At 46.3% G+C, this 19687-nt stretch overlaps 1 protein-coding gene across 2 annotated transcripts in view; it reads left to right on the forward strand.

The window, feature by feature from the left end:
- The window catches only part of IL10RB (interleukin 10 receptor subunit beta), a 32751-nt gene extending 16844 nt beyond the window's left edge, over positions 1 to 15907 (forward strand). For both annotated transcript variants that reach the window (XM_059720692.1, XM_006259437.4), the window contains exons 4-7: positions 7474 to 7640; positions 8068 to 8218; positions 11825 to 11982; positions 15133 to 15907. In XM_059720692.1, coding sequence (XP_059576675.1) covers positions 7474 to 7640; positions 8068 to 8218; positions 11825 to 11982; positions 15133 to 15378 — 722 coding nt within the window. In that variant the 3' untranslated portion in view covers positions 15379 to 15907. The remainder of the gene's footprint in view (positions 1 to 7473; positions 7641 to 8067; positions 8219 to 11824; positions 11983 to 15132) is intronic.
- The last annotated feature ends 3780 nt before the right edge of the window (positions 15908 to 19687 follow it).

Below are 19687 nucleotides of genomic sequence, written 5' to 3' on the forward strand. Positions count from 1 at the left end.
GAGCCAGCAATTCTACACAAAGCGGTTATGTCATCTTATAACTAAAATAATCAAAGTTTAAGGCATATATTTTTTCTGATTCCACAAAATACAACATAAAAATCACAGGAAGAGGACTTTCCTCCAAAGATTCTTACTTAAGAGATTAAAGAGTAAATCAGCTTAGTTACTTATTGTTGTCAGGCAAAAACACTAATACAGAAAAGTATCAGTAACTTTTGGGGAGGGTGAAACTTTTTTTTTGAAAATAATTTTGAATGTACACTGTCTTCACTAATTAAGTGAGCTTTGCACTTTCATATGAAGCATGGTGTGAATCATGGCATCGACAGATGATGACAGAGCGCAATTCAGTGCAATGACAGAGATATTGGCCTACCTGTCAGCTGAGTCTGGAGGGGAGAGATCTTGTCAATAAATCTCTTTCACTTTGTGCATCCTTACTCGTATTCCATTCATTAGCAAGCATCAGTTATTCCAGACAAAGGAGCTGTTCCTCTGCATAGCTGCCAGTGAAAAACCACCTCCTTAATTTCTCTGGTCTTAGAGGCAGTTCTGAGTTTTCCATTCTTCTCTGATTTGGCTTGCTTTCACGTACTTACTTAGAGTCAGGGCGTAAAGGCCCTGCTACATGTTGATTAAAGCTGGATAGAAACCAACTTGTTACACCAGAATTGTTAGACATTTTCAAGTACTAACTTTGTAGCTGATTGGCTCACATTTTAGCTCGACAGTCATTTTTATGATGTGATAATTATGCACCTTGTAACTCTCTGTCGTAAACTGGCTGACGAGCTGATATGCCACTGGCATCAGCACATGTGCCCTAACTCTTGACGCTGCTGATGAAACCAAGGAGGAATTCTATGCCAACCCTGACCAAGTCTTTTCTGACATTCTGGAGGGAGATGGACTTATTCTTTTTGGCAGTTTCAATGTTAGTCAGAAGGGATTGGAGCAACCTGTGCCACACTTCCACTGGGCCCAGCCAGCATGCACAGCTTCCCAACAGAGGTACTGCTGCCCAGGTACTGCTTGGCTTTCCCTGCCTCCAGCAGCTTCTCCTTCTGCCCCTGCTGTGCTGCTCTGGGCAGCAGTTAGCATGGAGAAGGGTGGTGGGTGGGGCCCACAGTGCTCCACATGGGGCCGAACCCTGCCCACTCTCACCTGGACACTTACCGCAAGACACTTACTGGTGGACCGCACCGAAAGGGGGAGGTGGGACCAATTTGGGAACGAGCCAAAGCAGCATGCTCACGGACCAAAGTGGTTTGCTCACGGACCACTACTCCCTAGAGGGAATATTGATCCATGGTATTGTCACAACCCAAAGTTGTGATTTTTTGTTTGTGTGTGCGCTTCGGCACCACTAAATTATTTCCCGCCAATTTGTCACTTTCTTTGCACGGTACAGTTCTCTGCTGTTAGAGAGAACTCTGGTGCAACGGGGGATTTCCCGCCGAATTGTAGCTTCTTTGCAGTGTGCATCTCTTTCTTGCATCGTAGTGATACACGTTGTAAAGTTCCCGCCATTTGTATTAGGATTTACGCCACATTATTGGCCCATTCCTAATATAGGCACACATGGCGGCTAGCGATTGGCTTGCTAGCCGTACATAAGGCTTGGGTAGCTTCCGCCCAAGCCGGAGGAGGGAGGACGAGAGAGATTCTGTGTGAAGATCTCCAAGCGCTGCGGACCCTCGCGAACCCGGCGCACCTCCCTTAAGCAGGCAATAGAGGCAATAGAACCGAGTCTATGGAGCTTTCGCTTCTCGCCTCTCCCCATCGCCGAGCGCAATCCTAGACGTATCCCTTTCCTGAAATTTCGGACCCACGGAGCCTAAGTAACTCCGGGGAAACTTTTTGAACCCAACTTAACCGGACCCGCGGAGCCTAGCAAACTCCGTGGGAGCAATCGATTTGTCAGAGTCCTCCAATGAGGGTTCAAGCAGGAGCTGTTCCTGGAAACCTGTCCAGCCTACACCAATACCATCTTTGGGTGTAAGTAAACAATCTTTTCAATCAACCATTACGCCTCCGTAACTAATTCTAAGTCGCCTGCGCTAAACCGCCCCGCGGTTCTCTCCCGCCGCACGTGCCCGGGCTGCTGGCCACAGCCCGCGTGCACCGAAGACGGGTCCGGTTCGACCCCGGTTCGCCCCTGGCTAGCTCATGGCGGCCAGAATGGGATCAGAATCACCGCCGCCCATGGTGACGAGGGCGGGATCGGGGCCCGGCCCGCACAGGTATGTTCATCTTTTTCAATACCACCAAAGCCATCTACAGTCCGAACACTTGGGGATGAACCCCCTTGAGACCAAAGAATGGAGGAGTCCTAATCAAGGAAAGGGAAGCCATCAACACCAGTTGGAAGGAGCATTTTGAAAACCTTCTCATTCAAGACTCTGTTGTTGACAAGGGTGTTCTCAACTCCATTGTGCAACATCCAATAAGAGATGATCCCAGAATCCCTCCAACCCTTGACAAGGTGAGGAAAGCCAGCCAGCAGATGAGGAGCAACAAGGCATCTGGGACTGATGGAATCCCCACCAAAATCTTGAAGCAGGGGGAAGAAGAGCTCCTATCACATCTCCATTCCCTTATCTTAAGGATTTGAAATGATGGGGAAATCCCAGATGACCTCAGGGATGCCATGGTTGTGGGAATCTTCAAAAAAGGAGACAAGTCTGACTGTGGAAACTACAGAAGGATCACCTCATGAAAACCCTCCTGAACATTCTCCTTTCACTTGCTGAAGAGCTCCTGGAATCTCATTGTGGTTTTAGGGCATGAATAGGCACAACTGACATGACCTTTGCAGCTCACCAACTGCAGGAAAAATACTAGGGACAACATAAACCTCTCTATATGTCCTTGTTGACCTGATGAAAGCTGAGGTCCTTTTTGACCTCACAGCACTTCTTAGTTCAACTCTTGTCAACTAAGAAGTGCTGTGGAGGATCCTTCTGAAGTACGGATGGTGATGAATTTTGGTGCACATTCTTTGCCTGTTCCATGGTAGTATGCAAGCAGTGGTTCTCAGCTCTATCACAGATCCACTTGAGGTTAATACGGGAGGTGAGCAAGACTGCATCATCACTCCCACACTCTTCTCAATATTCCTTACTGGGGTACTACATCTGACTGCTAATAAGCTTCCAGTTGGAGTGGAGCTAAACTTCCGGATGGACAGTAAGCTATTTAATCTCAGCCAACTCCAAGGCCACCCCAACCTCAGTCATTGAGCTTCAGTACACTGATGGTGCTGTAGTCCATGCTCACTTGGAAGTAGGCTTTCAGGCAGTCATCAGCCTTATTGAGGCATGCAAGAAAATGGGACTGACGCTTAACATTCAGAAGACTAAGGTCCTCCATCAACAAGTTCTTAATGAGCAGTCCCCAACTCCAGTAATTCAGATACATGGTGATACTCTGGAGAACATTGAGTATTTCCTGTACCTTAGAAGCCATATCTCGCAGAAGGCTGACATCAACAAAGAAATCAACATTGCCTTAAATGTGCAAGTGCAGCCTTTGGACACCTGAGGAAACAGGTGTTCTAAGATCCAAACATCAGATCCGAAACCGAGCTCATGGCTTATCAAGCAGTTGTGATCCCCACCTTACCATACAGAGCCAAGACATGGACAACATACAGGAGACACAATAGGTCATTGAAGAAATACCATCAACACCGCCTACAGAAGATCCTTCAAATCCAGTTGGGGGATAGATGCATCAACATTAGCATCCTCTCACAAGCAAACACCACGAGAATTAAGGCAGTGATCTGACATCAGCTTTGCTGAGCTGGCCACGTGTGGAGCCTGCGCCTCGCTCCGCCTGGCCTATCGGGGTGTTGCCCCTCCCCTCAACTCTCCTGCCACGACTTGGATGTACTCAATTACCTTCAGAGGGGTCTACAGTGGAGATCTTTATCGATAGACGGTGTTACTCACGGTTATCGGACGCGGTGATCCACGGGGCTCCACCTCCCCTGCACCCCATCCACACGCCAACTGCTGGGCGATGCGTTCCAGATGTTGCCAGGCCCAGTATGATGGCCTGTGACCGGTTCCCCGGTTCCCGGTCGCCCTCCCTCCTGCTGGGAGGGGTTCCTCCTTTCTCCTCTCTTACAGATAATACTCCTCCGAATCAGGGGGAGCTGGTGGGTGCTCCCCCTGGTTCCAGCCCCCTCCTGGGGCCTCCGCTGTCTCCCCTTTCCTCCCGTCTGCAGAGCACTCCCCTGCCTCCTGGGCATCTGCCGCTTCAGGATGCAGAGAGAGTGCCTCGGCGTGCACTCTCTGACTGCCTTTCGCTTTGCTGTTTGCAAAAGGCTTCCAGCTCTTGCCTAAGCTGCCTGCTTGAGACCCACAGGCGGGGTCCTCTCCGCTCCGTGCGAGAGCCTGTAGCACGGGCAGCACACCCGTACTCTGTCTCCCTGGCTCTCCTCCCCTCCCTGTCCTGCCGGCGTTTTTAAACCTTCCCACAGTGGCCTCTCCGGCCGCTGGGATTGGCTCAGCTGTTCACCGCACGGGGAACAGCTGTTGCCAGAGCCGGCGTAATGGCGGCTCGCGCGGCTGCAGCCGCAGATGCGGCTCTTCCTCCCGCTGCTCCTCAGCCGGTACGTATGCCCTTCTGGGGGCTTGCTCTCGGGGTCTGGTGTCTGTGGGTCCCCTCTTCTCTCCCTCACTAGCCTGTGGGGGCGCTTCGCCACCACACCACGTCATCCAGATATCTGACTCCAAACTCCCAAAGCAAGTTTTATGCTCCCAGCTCAATCAAGGCGTACACTCAAGAGGAGGGCGGAGAAAACATTTCGTGGACATCCTCAAAGCCAAGTGCAACACTGATGTCAACTCATGGGAGACTATCATCCAGGACTGCCCCAAATGGAGGAAGAGTCTGCTGCAAGGATCTCAGTACTTTGAAACCTTACAATGACAACAGGAGATGGAAAAGTGGAAGTGGCAAAAACAGTGTGTCGTGGACCAAATCAAGGATCTAGAGCCACTCACCCTACACAGAAACACATGCCTGAGTTGCAACAGAGTCTGTCAGTCCCAGATCGGCCTCCTCAGCCATCTTTGAATGGATAAGACATGAATAAGACAATTATGGAAGACAATCATCGTGGACTGGGAAGGATTGCCAAAGAAATGTAGTTGATTCACTCTCTTTGTAGCTCAATAATCATTTTTATGCTGTGATAATTACTTTGCACATGTGGCTGGTCTAAATTTATTGTGCAGTTAACCAGTTAATTGTGTGGTAATTACTTTGCATTTTTGGCCTGTCTTACTTTGCACATGTGACCAATCTAAATCTACTGCATGATTAACTAGTCAATTTTGTAACTTTTGTAACACGTAGCAGGGGTCTAAGTTTACAACTTCCAGCTGCCGTTCTTCAGTGCATTTCTGATTTTTTTCAGGATCATGTTGACATAATTTTTCTATATTAAATTCCAAACATGCAGATTTTTCTCTTCCTTCAGTTCACCTGCACATCTCTTTGTAATTCTCTTCCATGGCCACGCTGACTCTTGAAGTACTTAAAAAGCCAATAATGAAGTTAAAGAATTCATTGAAAAAAAATCTCATTGCAAGACAAAAGACATCTGGCCCGTTACCCTGAGAAACTCTGAAAGTGAATACTGATGTTAGGGGAAAGTTTAGCTGTGTACATTATTGCAAAGCTAATAGATAAGATAGTTGGGCAGCAGGGAAGAAAACACTAGAGAACCAGGAAATGTCTTTTTTCTAGTACTTAAATTCAAGCAGCTTTAAACAGGCTAGAACAAGCAGCTGAACTATAATGAAAATATTTAATAAATTCTATAGGAGTGTAGTCAAGCCAATAAAAACACTAGCACTTATTGTGAACCTCCACATCCTGGAATGAGCCTGCAAATGATTGATAAGAGTTGTATAAAGGATTTTGTTGGGAAAAGGACTTTGATGTACATTTGAAGGAAAGAGTTTGCTTGTAACCAAGACTGACCTGCCAAAATCAGCTTACATTTGAACTGATACATCCCTGTATAAAACTATTTGACAAGGAAGACCTGTGAGCATTGCAGAATCCTTTTGTAGATACAGCCCCAGGATTTTTACCACTGTGTCATCTACACTGAGCAAAACTAAACGGTACAGCAGTCTCATCTATTCTACAGCTTCCATCACTGCTACCATCAGCAGAGCAGCAGTTGTTAGGGAATTACAAACCCTAAAGGGGTAGGTGAACCCTAAGAGTATCAGAGTCACTAAGGCCTCCTCGACAATGTGAAATGTTTTTCAAAGCATTGCATCTATTTAAAACCGTCTGGAGCCATAGTGTAGGCAAGGATCCAGCAGCCAGAACTTTTGGGCATCTCTCCATGTGTTGTGAGGTGTGTGTGAGGGGAATGTTTTAATTAGAATGGCTCTCAGGAGTCACTCTAATTAAAGTGCCTGCAGCATCTCGTGTATTCACCATCCGCACTTAAAAATGATGGCAGAGTTTAGTTAAAGCACCCCCACTGCTATTTTGAAGCACGGAGACACTGAATACATGTGACACTGACGCTGCTGGAGTGTGCTGATTAGCATGCTCCAACAGAATTAATTAAGTCTGTTCCAACAGTGTGCTAATTAGCATGTGCCAGAGCATTTCAGGAAAAGTGCAGAGTCTTGTATTCTTTAAGCTCTTTCTTACTAAACATCTTATGCTGTTACTGTAGTTCTAGCATAGCTTTACTTAAGGAAGCAATAATAGGAATGCTGCTATAGTTTGGCCTTGGCTTCTTTACAACCTGAGAAATTATTTATATGAGAAGCTGGTAAAAGCACTGGCTAGTGGTATACAATAGTGCTATTATTAATGCTAGCTAGTTCATTATAGGCGCAGTCTAGTTGAGGAATAAATAGTAAAAGAGTTTACATAGTGGCACAGCATGTAGTCAAAATAGCCAGTTTCAAAATGTAGAACTTTAATAGTATTCAACATAAAAATAATAATTAAGAAGCAATTCAAATGATAGTTTCTATAAGCCATCATAACAATGAGGACAACTGACACACTTTACCAGAAAGCATCCTTAGAAAAGTTGGATGTCACAAAGGGCTTAGTTTAGAAGAGGAAACACTGTCAATAAATAGACTAATATTGTAGAAATACGTGTTTTAATATTGCCATGACTCCCGATGCTGATGGCATCAGGCTGCATACATGTTGATTGACTTCAGTGAATGGAGGATGCACAGGAAGCACACATGTCTTTTATATTAAAGCAAAAGGAAATTTGCTTTATGACAGATCTAGACATGAAGACTTTATTTATCCCTGATTATTTGAGAGAAAATAATTTTCTTCAAATCTGTAGTAATGATTACATATAGTGCTGTAGGATATGTAAAAATGTCAGAACAGTGCATGTGACGAATTCTTTTTTTTTTTTGTCCTTTTTATCCCCTCTCCTCTTCTAATATTTAGCAATCATTGGACCACCTGCTGTAAAAGTGAGATCTGAATCTGGATATTTGACTGTAGATTTCACAGGCCCTGCTTCTGAAAATAGTCGTGAAAACTGGACCGTACAACAGTATTATGGCTCTTCGTTTTACAGGGTGCAATACTGGAAGAAAGGCAGTGCCCAAAAGGTAATATTTATAAATATCATATTTATATATAAACCGGTATCAGTAATTTTGAATTTGCCTTTCTAAGTACAGTGCTGTTGATGGTGTTCTGAAATGTAGCATTGCTGCAACATTATAACAAAAATAAGATCTCTAAATATTGTGGAATCCGTAACTTCTTATTGTCACAACTTCCATTCACTAGCAAACTGGCAAGGAGAATGAGTAATTAAAAATACAAAATCTGTTTTGACAACTTTTATTTTAACTTGAAACTTTTAACTTTCAGGAATTAGCCTTTTTTTATACTTTTTGTAAATTTAATAGTATGAATACAAATGCTGAAAATCAGGCCATTAGATGTAATGTCAGTTGTAAACTAGTAATCGAGCTTGTCAATCATTGGAACTATGTCTCTGAAGTTTTTTGTTTTCTTTTGTTATATTAGGTGATAACTGTGAATTCTTCACATAACTCAGCATCATTATTAGACTTGGACCCTTGGACAGTATATTGTCTTCAAGTTCAAGCAGTTGTCCCTGAATGGAATAAAGTAGGAGAATTTAGTCAAGTGTTGTGTGAAAAGACAACTGAAAATGGTAATATCTGTTGTATCAGTACATTATAAATATCCTAATCAGATATGAAACGTTAATATTCTGTTACAACATCTGCTTCTTGAACTGTTTTGTTGCAGAATGATATTGTTTGGAGTAACATTTATAAAATAGGATAGAGTTCTGCTGTGCTTGCTTTTCCTTTCATCACATTTACAATCATTATGTTATGTTAAGCCAGGCAAGAAGATCCATTTTGTTAATGTTTTCAAGCAAGCTATAAGTGACTGCTTTGTTTATATGTATATATCTTTTCTGAGACTGTAGTAGTAAACATCCATTATCTGGAGTTATCCAGTTTACCATCTGCCATGCCTAAGCAAGACTTTGGCAGACAAGGTTCTTTGGGTAAATCCAGTATCTTTTATTAGACCAACTAAAGCAAGACTTCAGTCTTTAAAGTTTTGTAGCTGTAACCTCGCAATGTATATTCGGATAGTTGCTCCAAATTCCAGCCATGCCACCTTGAAAGCTACCTATGACGTGGCCATAGCCGCTGTCACAGACCCGCACACTTGTCTGAACAGGGAACATTGTATTTCTGTTTAGAAAGGAAGACTGTACCCCTAGACTGATTAATAAACAGGTGTGAAGCAATTGTAGGTTGCTTTAAAATAGAAGTGTCAAACTCACCCAGGCCCTTAGTCTGGATTCAGTTGTGGCAGCAGCAGGGAGTCATGGGGTTAGCACAGCCATCGATCACTTCCTCCCTGACACACCACCACTGGCATGCATCCCTAACGGGGCTCCATACCCCAGATTTTCATGGTGGGTCCCACCCCTGAATTCCTAGCCCCTCAACAAGCCTAATGACATGGCTCCATGGGATGGATCTAGCCTACAGACCCTATTTTTAACACCCTGTTTTAAAACATTTAGTGAAATCTTGATCAGTCTTTAGTTCTGTCACATTTTGTGAAGTCCCAATGCGTGAAATGAGTCTCTTAAAGATTTGCATAATCCAGAAGTTTAGGAATTTATAATCACTGCTACTTCCCAATTAGTTGCCATTTTTTAACCAGTATCCCTTTAGAAAGAAACAGAAGTATGTGATCCTGTAGTCATATTTAGCATTGATATTAAAACATAGTGTCTTCTGAAAGACTGAACCTCCCTGGAAGTGCCCTGGAATATGTGTACAGATCTTTATTTGTGATCGCTCTATTTTTTCCCCTAAGAATTCACTGTTTTGCTTGCTTTAAATGTGTCAGTACAATGGTTGTAGGACAGGGGCAAACAAAATCCAGCCCTCGGGCTGCATCCAGCCCACCAGGCCATTCTGTCCGGCCTGTGGAGCCCCTAAAAATGTAGTAAATGAATATTGATTTGCCCTGGCTCGCTGTCAAAGGTGGCTGGAGCAGGGACAGTAGGACCCAGTGGGAGCCCTCAGCAGGCTTGAGCAGCCCAGCCCCACCCACCCCCAGTCAGCTCCCTGCTTTCCTGCCCCCACCCTGCTCCAGCTCCTGGCTGCATCCCCGGAACCTCGAGCATGGGACCACGCTGGTAGGGGTGTGTATGTGTGTGCGTGCATGTCTGCAGCCACAGGGGCACAGTGTGTGTGCGTGGCTGCAGGCACAGGGGCAGCATGTGTGTCTGCAGGCACAGGGGCAGAGTGTGTATATGTGTTCATAGGGTGAGTTTCACACGCACACACCTCCATACACATGCACCTATGCCTTCCCACGCACTGCCATACACAAACCCCAGCCACCCTCTCCCCATACCCACACACCCACAGCCCCCACAAACCTATATCCACCCCCCACAATATACAAGAATAAGACTTCATTATAAGCTATTGTGCAGTCACCACTGTGTACACTACACAAACACATGTAAATCAGGACAAAAATATTTTTTTAAATCAAATTAATGAATGTTGTAGATGATCACTTTTTAGCATTTAACTTGATATTTTTCTGGTTCTGAGATGGCAAAACCCCTTGCTGAAAGGAGTACTTCTGGGGACAATGGGAGTGACTTCTGGTGACAAAGTTCAGGGATTAGGGGGTGGGACTTCTGGTCACAAGATGCCAACCAGGGGGCAGGGCACCTGTCAAGGGGTGGGGCTACCCATGTGGCCCTTGACAGCTTGCCAAAACTTAGCAAGTGGTCCTCTACCCAAAATAATTGCCCGCCCCTGGTGTAGGCTCACTCTAGGACAGGGGTGGGCAATTATTTTGGGCTGAGAGCCATTTACCCAGTTTTGGCAGGCTGTTGAGGGCTGCATGGGTAGCCCCGCTTCTTGACAGGTACCCCACCCCCTGGTCACCATCTTGGGACCAATGTCCCAATGTCTCAGGGCCAGCACCGATGGGGCCCATAGTGGGGCGCAGGCTGGCAGGGGTCTGTGGAGCCGGGGTGGGCTGCACCAGCAGGGAGAGGGGGGAGCTGGCCTGGCTTCATAGAGCCCCTGCCAGCTGGGACCCTGTACTCCTGCTGCCCTGCTCTGGGCCCCGCCGGTGCTGGCCCTTGGACACCAGTGTGTGCCCCGTGCACCCGCTCACTCCCAGTGCCCCCCAGCCCCACAGTACAGGCAGTGGGCAGCATGCAGCCCTGAACCCCTCCTCCGTGGCAGGGAACGAGCTGGTGCTGAGCATGGGGGAAAAGCAGCCCCTCCCCTGCCCCATGGTTGGTGCTCCCTGCTGCAGCTGCTGACAGCCTGTGCAGGGCAGTCCTAAGCAGGTACAAGCAGCCCCATGCAGACTGCAAGTGGCTGCAGCATGGGGCACTACCCACAGGGCAGGCGAGGGGCTGCTTTTCCCTGCACTTAGCACCAGCTTGTAACCCACCCCCACAGCCAACCTGGGCCCTCCGCCGGCTTTGGGCTCACCCATCAGGACTGTACCGCAGTGGCGGCAGCTGCGCCCCCCCCCCCCCCCCACGCACACACACACACTTGCCGCGCCAGGTAGTGTATGCTGCTGCCGCCCCTGGGCTGCCCAGTGCGCGAGCTCCAGGCGGGCAGCAGCAGCAAACACTGCTCGGCACAGGCTGCGAGCGGCTGCAGTGGGGAGCGTCGGCCACGGGGTGGGGGAGGAGCTGCTTTTCCCCAGGCTCCTTCCCTGCCCGCAGTCCTCCCCAGCCCTTCCCCCACGCCCCTACCTGAGTTTCCAATGCAGTGCAGCCACTAGTCTGAGGCCAGAAGCCCCGGGAGGGGGTTCCAGCTGGGGGGGCGGGGCCAGGCAGGCCCTGCTGTTGTAGGAGCCCACTGGGCTTCACCTGGGTCCTACTGCCCCTGGTTCCTGTCATTTTTTACAGGAACCAAAGACCAATAAATATTAATTGTCTAAATTTTTTAGGGGCCCTGCAGGCCAGATAAAATGGCCTCACGGGCTGTATCTCGCCCACCCATGGTCTAGGAAGTAAGAGCCTTCTGACTTGATTCAAAGAAAAACTTTCAAAATTGAGACTTTTCCCATTTGGGAACAAAATACTTTATTTCTTCATGCACCAAAGGTGTTGTAAATATGACAAAATGAAGGTTAGAAATATCCTTTACTCAGTAATTAGCATGAAATTTTGAAAGCTGTATATTCAAAACTGAATGATCAAGTATTGAAGAATTTATGTTCCTGTCTCTTGCAGGTATAACACCAGTGTGGATGGTTGTTGCTGTTCTTCTGATATCCATGTTGGTTGTTCTAGTATCTGTTCCTGCTTGTTTCTTTTCCTTTTTATGTATATATCGACAGACCAGATACATCTTCTATCCTTCTTATTCTTTCCCACAACATTTGAAAGAGGTTTGTCCGTTGTCATTCTATATAAAATAATAAATGTAAAAAATGAGCTTTTCAGGAGTCTTTTGCCTGTCAAAGACCCCAGAAAGCTTTGCAGGTTTTCTGCTTAACTTAATGAACTTTCTCACTCTTACTTATGTACCTGGACTATTAGCTAAGTGTTAAGCCTAATGAATGATATTGGCATATGTGATCCTGGAAGTTATTAGGCACACAAACTAAAAGAATACAAGTCTATTATACATGTTGCAAAATAATAGATGAGTCTTAGCTGTTGTCAGGCAGCTTTAGCTCACTTGTGATAAACTGCTTGTGGGCATGGTTGCCACTCCAGAACAGCAAACATTTACAGTAATAATGAGTGTATTCTGCTGCTAAAGACTTTGAACTAAATAGAGCAGCAATTGAATTGGTTTGTGTAGTGATTCAGTTGGATGTAAACGGTCAGTTCAATCTTCCTTATCTAGTATGTCCTGAGCGAACTGCTATATAGGCATCATCCAGGTGTTTGGTAGTCTATTAGACCTTGGGCATGTTACATTTGTAGCACTATGAGTGTTACAAAAAGTGAGTGTCCACACCTGCAAACCACCTGTAGAAATGGTGGATCCACCACAAAAATTCTCCTCTTTCAGAACAGATCTTCTCTGTAGTGCCGTGTTTTGTAGCACTACATGGAATATGTGGACAGTTGCAAGTAGTGCTACAGAGTCTCCCAGACGACCTGCACCCAAAGGGGAGGGAAGGAGAATGACTGCCTCCCTGACACTCGCCCAGCCACGGCAAGTTGTCACAGAACCCTGCTGGGACCCTGCTGCCACCACCATAAGAAGAGTGCTTGACCACCAGTGCCCTGGGAGTAGGTGGTAAAGGCTGTGGGCCAGGAAAGCAGCTTTTCTCATGACCCCAGAGGTGACTGGTGGCAGGGGGAGATGGTAAGGGAAGTTGCTGTCCTTGCCCTGCTCACTTCCACCTCTGCTCACTTCCACCTCCACACCATCCAAGCAGGTGGCAGGGCAGGGGGAAGGAGGGTTGTCTTTGGCAGATGCCATTCCAGGTGGCAGCTGCCAACTGATCACTGATATTTTGCAGCAGGGGAGATGGCAGGATGCCAGTGATCCGGCTCACTGATAGGTTCCCCGGGACCAAGGGGAGAAAAGAAGTAACTTCCCCTCCCTTTCCCCATTTCTTCCGGGCTAGAGAGTGTGCTTTTGAGTCCAATATAATGCTCTAACTAGGGGACTGTGCATGTTCACATGCTCCAACTGCGCTTTGTTTTTTCTAGTGTTACAAAGTGTCTCTACTTTGTAGCCCTACATATTCAAGGCCTTTACACACGCAGCTATGGTATAACGTGTAAAACAAATTTTATGTGTTTGGCTTAGGAAACGGATGTTTTTGTTTTGTGTTCTGCCCATGGCTAATGAAATTAAAGTGAAGACTGTTAAACAGAGTACAAAATAGAAGCCATGTCTGACAGATTTTAATTTTATCCCGAATATGTCCTTTTGTGGTTAGTTTGGTATTATAGCCAAGGAAAAATCAAAGTCTCTCCATACTAGAACAGAAAAATATGTACATTTAATACTTAACTAAGACTGGTTTAAAAGAGTTTGTGATCATACGTCTTCTTCATTTTCTGCTCAGGAAAAATATATTCAGCCCTTTTTGGACCTGTGTTTCAAAAGCAGATTCCCCTGGCATATGTTTTTCAATGTGAAGGCAGAGTTCCATCCCTTGGCGATTGAAAATGCTCATGCTCAGTGCAATCACTGTGTATAGAACCTATATAAATACTTAGAAGAAATACCTGAATCCCATTTTAGGTGATCTTTTCTCTCCTCAATACATATACAATGTCGCGTAAAATCAAAGGAAGTTACCTAAACATGGAGAGAAGACCCATTAGATGTTTGATATTCTTTCCTACAGAATTCTAGCATAACAGGAAGCATTCTAATACTGGGAGAATGCAGGGTGGTATCACGCAACCCCATTTTTTAAAAAATTGTTCCTGGTTCGAGGAGCAAATAATGCTGCTACCACTCCCTTGCCACCAAAGTTCTAGACCTGTGGGGGGTCATGTGGGCTGGATGACATGGCTCTATGGGCCAAACGCAGCCCACAAGTTGGAGGTCTGAGTAGTGGTGCTCAAGAAAGTATTTGTTCTAAAAAACTGATCAAGGAACAGTTGGAGAGGCCAACAAAGCAAGATGAGTAAAAGTCAAATGAACTCATGCTTGAAAATCAATGCTCCTTATAGGGACAAAAAGCTTGCTTTTTCTTAACCTTCAGTGTCATTTTTTAATTCTCACAAATGTGAAAAACAGCATAAAGGAAGCTCTTTCATAGAATTCCTTACTAATCCCAATACAGTAAAAGCCTGTTAGCTGGCATGCCCCGGGAATGGGGGATGCTGGTTAATCAAATATTCCAGTTAATCAAATGTGCACCATCTGGTGCACTCCCCGGCGTCAGTGTGCCGGGGGACGAGGAGAGGGGCCCTGCGCAGGCTGCTTTTTCCCGTGCAGGCTGCTTTGCCCTGGGCTGTGGGCCAAAAAACTGGCAAAGAAACACAGCTTGCAGTGGCGAAACTGGAAGTCCCCCGAAAGTGGTACTTCTAGTTTTGCTTTTGCCACGTCACTCGGATGCCAGTTAATAGTTTTCTGGCTAATAAAGTGCCAGCTAACACAGCTTTTAGTGTAATTTAGAATGGTAACTAGTTTTTTTTAACAAATAATTTCCTTTGCAAAAGAATTTTGAACCAGGTCATCTTACAAGCAGTAATAATTATTTTATACTCCTTAGTATTGAAATACTATTTTGTAAGTGCATTAGACTTTCCGTGGTTTCTGGGGTGAGCATTTTGAGCACCAGTCACAAGATTAAAAAGGATCTGATTAGGCTATGTTGAAGGCCTGATTATATGATACATGTTGAATAACATGTTAAAGTAAATGTGTTTAAATGATACATCTAAAGTAGTTGCAGGAAGTGACCAGCCCTTGATCTTTCAAATCATAGTAGGCATCTGTCTGTCTCACAAGACAATAGATTTACCATAGAGTTCAAGAAAACCAATTGATGCTTGGAACGTGTGGGAGGGGTAGGTGTAGCTTGGTTTTTATTTCTTGCTTCTTATTTTTGCTGCAGTTTTTGAGCAAGCCTTCCTACAGTTCACAGTTTTGTGCACCACAGTCTCCAGAAGAGGATCACTCTTATGACAAGTTAACTGTAATTTCAGAAGAATCTGAGAACTGCAGTGGAGAGACTGAGAATCAGTCTAGCAACACAGAAGAGCAGGTTCAGAGCTCCCACCAAGAGATTTCTGATTCAGAAGTTCCAGATTTGAAAGAAGATCAAGTACAAACCTCATACCTCATTCAGCCAGTTAACTAAATAGGCTATTTACTATGAGTTTGTATTAAATAAATATGCAGCAATAAGCACTCACTGAAATTTCATATTTAAAATTTGTGAAGAGCCCTTTATCAGAATTGTACTTATTGTTCAATTTTTAGAACCTGGATTATAATAATGGTGCATAATTTTTAGCCACTAATTTGAATGGTTTATTTTAAAAATGAAACATTCATTATATAGCACCATAATGTGGTATTGCTTACAAAGCAATATTAATCATCTGCTTAATATAATTATTTTAATTTTGATGTATTATTTATTTTTAAAGTTACGCTGGATTGTGAACTGTAAATGATTATTTTTAGAAAAAGTTGCTTTTTTTCAAGAATACTTTCATATTTTACTGTTTTTTATATAAGAACTTTTGTATTTTCTTTCAGTGGTTTGCTTAAAATCATATTTGTAGCAAATATATTAATATTGTTATTTTCTTCAACGTGACACTAATTTATTAAATTATTTTTTACTGCTTGCATACCACCTTAATAAAATATTAAAAACTTGATCTGTTCTTGTATGGGAGAAGAATATTATGGGACATATAGACATACAGCTGTACAGATTTTTTGACTTCCCGATTCAGATCCTTTTCTTTGAATTTTTTTTCTTCAATACGGTGATGGCAATTTACACCCATTGATCTGGGATTAAATATTAGATTCACATCATAAATATGCAGATCTTGGTAATTAATCTTCAGTTCAAAACTGATTAGAAGCTAGATGAGATGAACAACCAAAAAAAAGAAGATAGTGGGTTTGCAAAAATTATATGGGGCATATAATGTGATCTTAGTATAGAGTAGATCAGTGCCGTCTGCCTGGCAGCCCGTGGGCTACATGTGGCCCCTGAGGGGTTAAACTGTGGCCCCTGGCCTCCTGATCCAGGCACTATCCCCTCTCCACCCCACCCATCGCTTTCCTACTGCTGCTGCCAGAGCATTCATGCTCTGCCTTCCTCCTCCAGTTTCTGCTGCCTGCCTCCAACCCTGGGGAGTAAGGAAGCATGGCCTAGAGGACTGAGGGATGCTGTAGCTGAGGATGCTGTAGCTGAGGAGATCCACAGCACTGACACAGCAGGACAATGCAGTAGGACAATGCCCACACGGGATGGTCCCTCAAGAGGTCCATAGAGGGTAATCATCTCCTTTAAAGGCATGGAGGGGAAGCCCAGATTGCCATTAGATGCAAGTCAGGCTCACGTACTACACTACAATGAGCTGACACCTACAGACAAGTTTGCAGTTGCCTCCACTATTAATGCAACACTCAACCCTTCAGGACCTGATTGAGAAAAGTTCCCCCACTACCCCAGCTTCCTGAGAAGAGTCCTGCCACATGCTGCCCTTGGCTTTCTATCACCAGCCTTTGCTTTGAATAGACTTGAAGGGCGTGGGGGTCGGGGTGGTGGTTGCTTTGCTTTCAGGGGTTGGGGGACCTGCTGGCTGGGACTGGAATGGAGCGGCAAGTGCAGGAGGGGGTGGGATTTGCTTTGATGGGTTGGTACAGTGACTGCCTGCCTTGTGAGACTCAAGTTACCTGTCTCCACCAGATTTTCCCCTGGAATTGGATTGGATGGGGGGGCGGGGGAGAGTGCCCTAGTGCCACCTGCAAGCATCCACAGATGTGCAACTCAGGAATCACCCTGGCAGTGTAACCAGATCATCTGTGATTATACTTCCCATGTGGGACTCCTGCCATCACATCAGTGCCTTTCTTGGGCTGTTTGGCTAAGGAAAATTTGTTTCTCCTTGCTGCTGTACTGCAACTCTATCAGCTGGTATACAAGACAGCTGTGTGTTTTCTCATGGCCTTGACCTTACCGCTCTATCTGCCATCCAGGCCCATGACTCTGCCAAGCAAGGCAGGCTGCAGAGCCCTGACACCTGTTCCTGTTCTTTACATTTTGCCTGCAGAGCTCAATAAATGCTTTCAGGGTTTTTCCATGAGTCCAAGGCAGGGGGGAGTGCTGGTTCCACACCAATGCTCAAGGTGGCTGAGAGAGGTGGCCAGCTCCTCGCAATAGCTGAGCATGGCCCAGAGAGACAAGGAGGATGGTAGGAGTGAGTTCCCACAGACTGGGAGGTAGTCTAAGTGCCCAAGGCCAAGGTGGGGCTTTGTGCCTCAGCCCTGCTCTAGAGGAAAAAGAAAGGGAAGGGAGGAGAGTGGGGGAATGGTATGCACAGTGCTGAAAGAAAGAATCCCCTCAAGCAATTAGCAGCCTGGGGTGCCATGCTTTGAGAGGTCAGGGCAGTTTCACCAGCCCCCCACTCCTCTTTATCCATACACCAAGACCCACTTCTGAGGTTCCCTATCACAACAGCTTGGTAGCAGGTTATATGACCATGGGGATGGCTTGTTGAGGCCACTAGGCCCCTGGGGGTGGGGTGTTGTGGGCAAGAAGCTGGTTAGATCTGGGGCCTGCCTTCTGGAGACAGGCTTGCACAATGGGTTTTGGTCTGGTAGGGCATCATCATCCTGCTACCTCCCTGCTCTGCTGGCCATGGGCATGGCCCACTCAGTTCCATCACCCCCTTCCCCGACAAGGGCTTTGTATTTCCCCCAGTGCCTGGGTCCCTGTCACAGCTGCATGCAGCAAGGTAGAGTCATACCTGCCAAGGCAGCAGGCTGGCATCACTTGTTGCCACACAGAACTGATGGGAGGGCTGGGCATGGGTGCTGTGGCAGCTGCCACTATGCTGGAAGTTGGGGAACTGGGGGGTGCTTTGGGCACCTGGGAGGGGAGAACAGAAGAGATGTCAGAGAAGTGGGAGTGGAACACCTATGGCATTGACATTGGATACAGTGACCCTGGAGCCATGTGTTTAGCCGTGGTCAGTGGGGTCGAGGACTGGTTGGGGACTGGGCACCCACAAGGTGGAGGGTGTAGGATCAGGGTCCAGGTCCTGGATCATGAAAACTGTGCTGTCAGAGCTGTCTCCCAGGTCCATATCCTCAACTGTGCCCAAGAAGCAGTTAAGGGAGCTAAAGTTCAGCTCCAGGTGCACTTATAACCCTAGTTCCTCCAACATACTAGCAACCAGCAACATAGACATACATTAACAGTGTGTGCCCCCGGAGGCTGGGGGGGCACAGCTGTGGTGAGAGTGCAGTGGCGGTGAGCAGGGAGCTCCTGCAGGTGCCACCAGCACTGACAGTGGCGGTGGGAGGGAGGGGTGGCAAGCGCCGACCAGGGGCCGACAACCACCCACAGGTGCTGCTGCCAGTGGTGGCAGTGGCCAGGGGTGATCATGGAACCACCCTCAGGTGCCACTGACAGTGTTGGTGGTGCCTTTTTGCAGAGGGTGCACCATCATGCACAGGGGGTGCACGTGCACCCACGTGCACCCCCTACACGTCGCCCCTCCTGACATAGGGTCCTTAAGGACCACCAACAGCACATCTTGTGCCCCAAGGCTGCTGGGGACTTGATCCCTGTCACCAAGTTATTCCTTTTCCTGGGCACCTTTTGCAGGGGTGCTCTGCTGCTAACTCTTCCCCCTACCCCCATGGTCCTGTAGGTATAGGGGACGGTGATGGCCCTGTTGGTGGTGAGAAAGTGAAACAGCTCCTTGTAGAAGGGCTTGCTTCCTTCTCACAGGCTTCATTTTAGCGTCCCAGACATGTTTGTACTGCACTTTCATCCGCTTGGTAGTAGTATATAAGCTCACCGCCCTTCAGTGCAAATGTGACAGGTGGGCAGGACCGGAAGCAAGCAGGGGTAGATATGGATTCTTTCACACCACCTGTAGACCCCCTCACCACAACCCCAAGACGGCTGCATAGAAAGCATTACCGTAGAAATAGTTTTGAGGAGGAGGGCAGGCCCCTAGCCCAAAGACTCCTGACCCTGTTCAGAAAGACCCTGAATAAACAGGCAAATGGAGGAGGCCCAGGTCCCCGAAACAGACGTTGAGAATTTAGAAGATGGTATCTTTGTGCCAGAACCTGCATGCGAAGTAGAGTTCATTGCAGAGGAGAGTTCGGTAAGAGACTTGGAGCATGGTTGTGGGGGCGGGGTGGGGGGGCACTTACATTTTGATGGTAGTAGTGTGGGTTCACTTCATAGCATGTGTGTGTTTGGAAGTAGCTAAGGACTGATTAAACATCAGCTAACGAAGGCATTTATTTGAACTCCTTTGCAGTTAGATGAAGCCTTTTTAATGACTCCAGAAAACCTACTCACCGGTATACCCATACAGATGACAGCAGAAGGAAGCGTATGCTTCTGCAGAGAACAGAGACCAGATGAGGCTGAAGAGTTCAGAAGACAATTAGGCATTGAA

Source organism: Alligator mississippiensis, chromosome 1, assembly GCF_030867095.1.
Source record: "Alligator mississippiensis isolate rAllMis1 chromosome 1, rAllMis1, whole genome shotgun sequence".
In the NCBI taxonomy this organism is placed as follows: domain Eukaryota; kingdom Metazoa; phylum Chordata; order Crocodylia; family Alligatoridae; genus Alligator; species Alligator mississippiensis.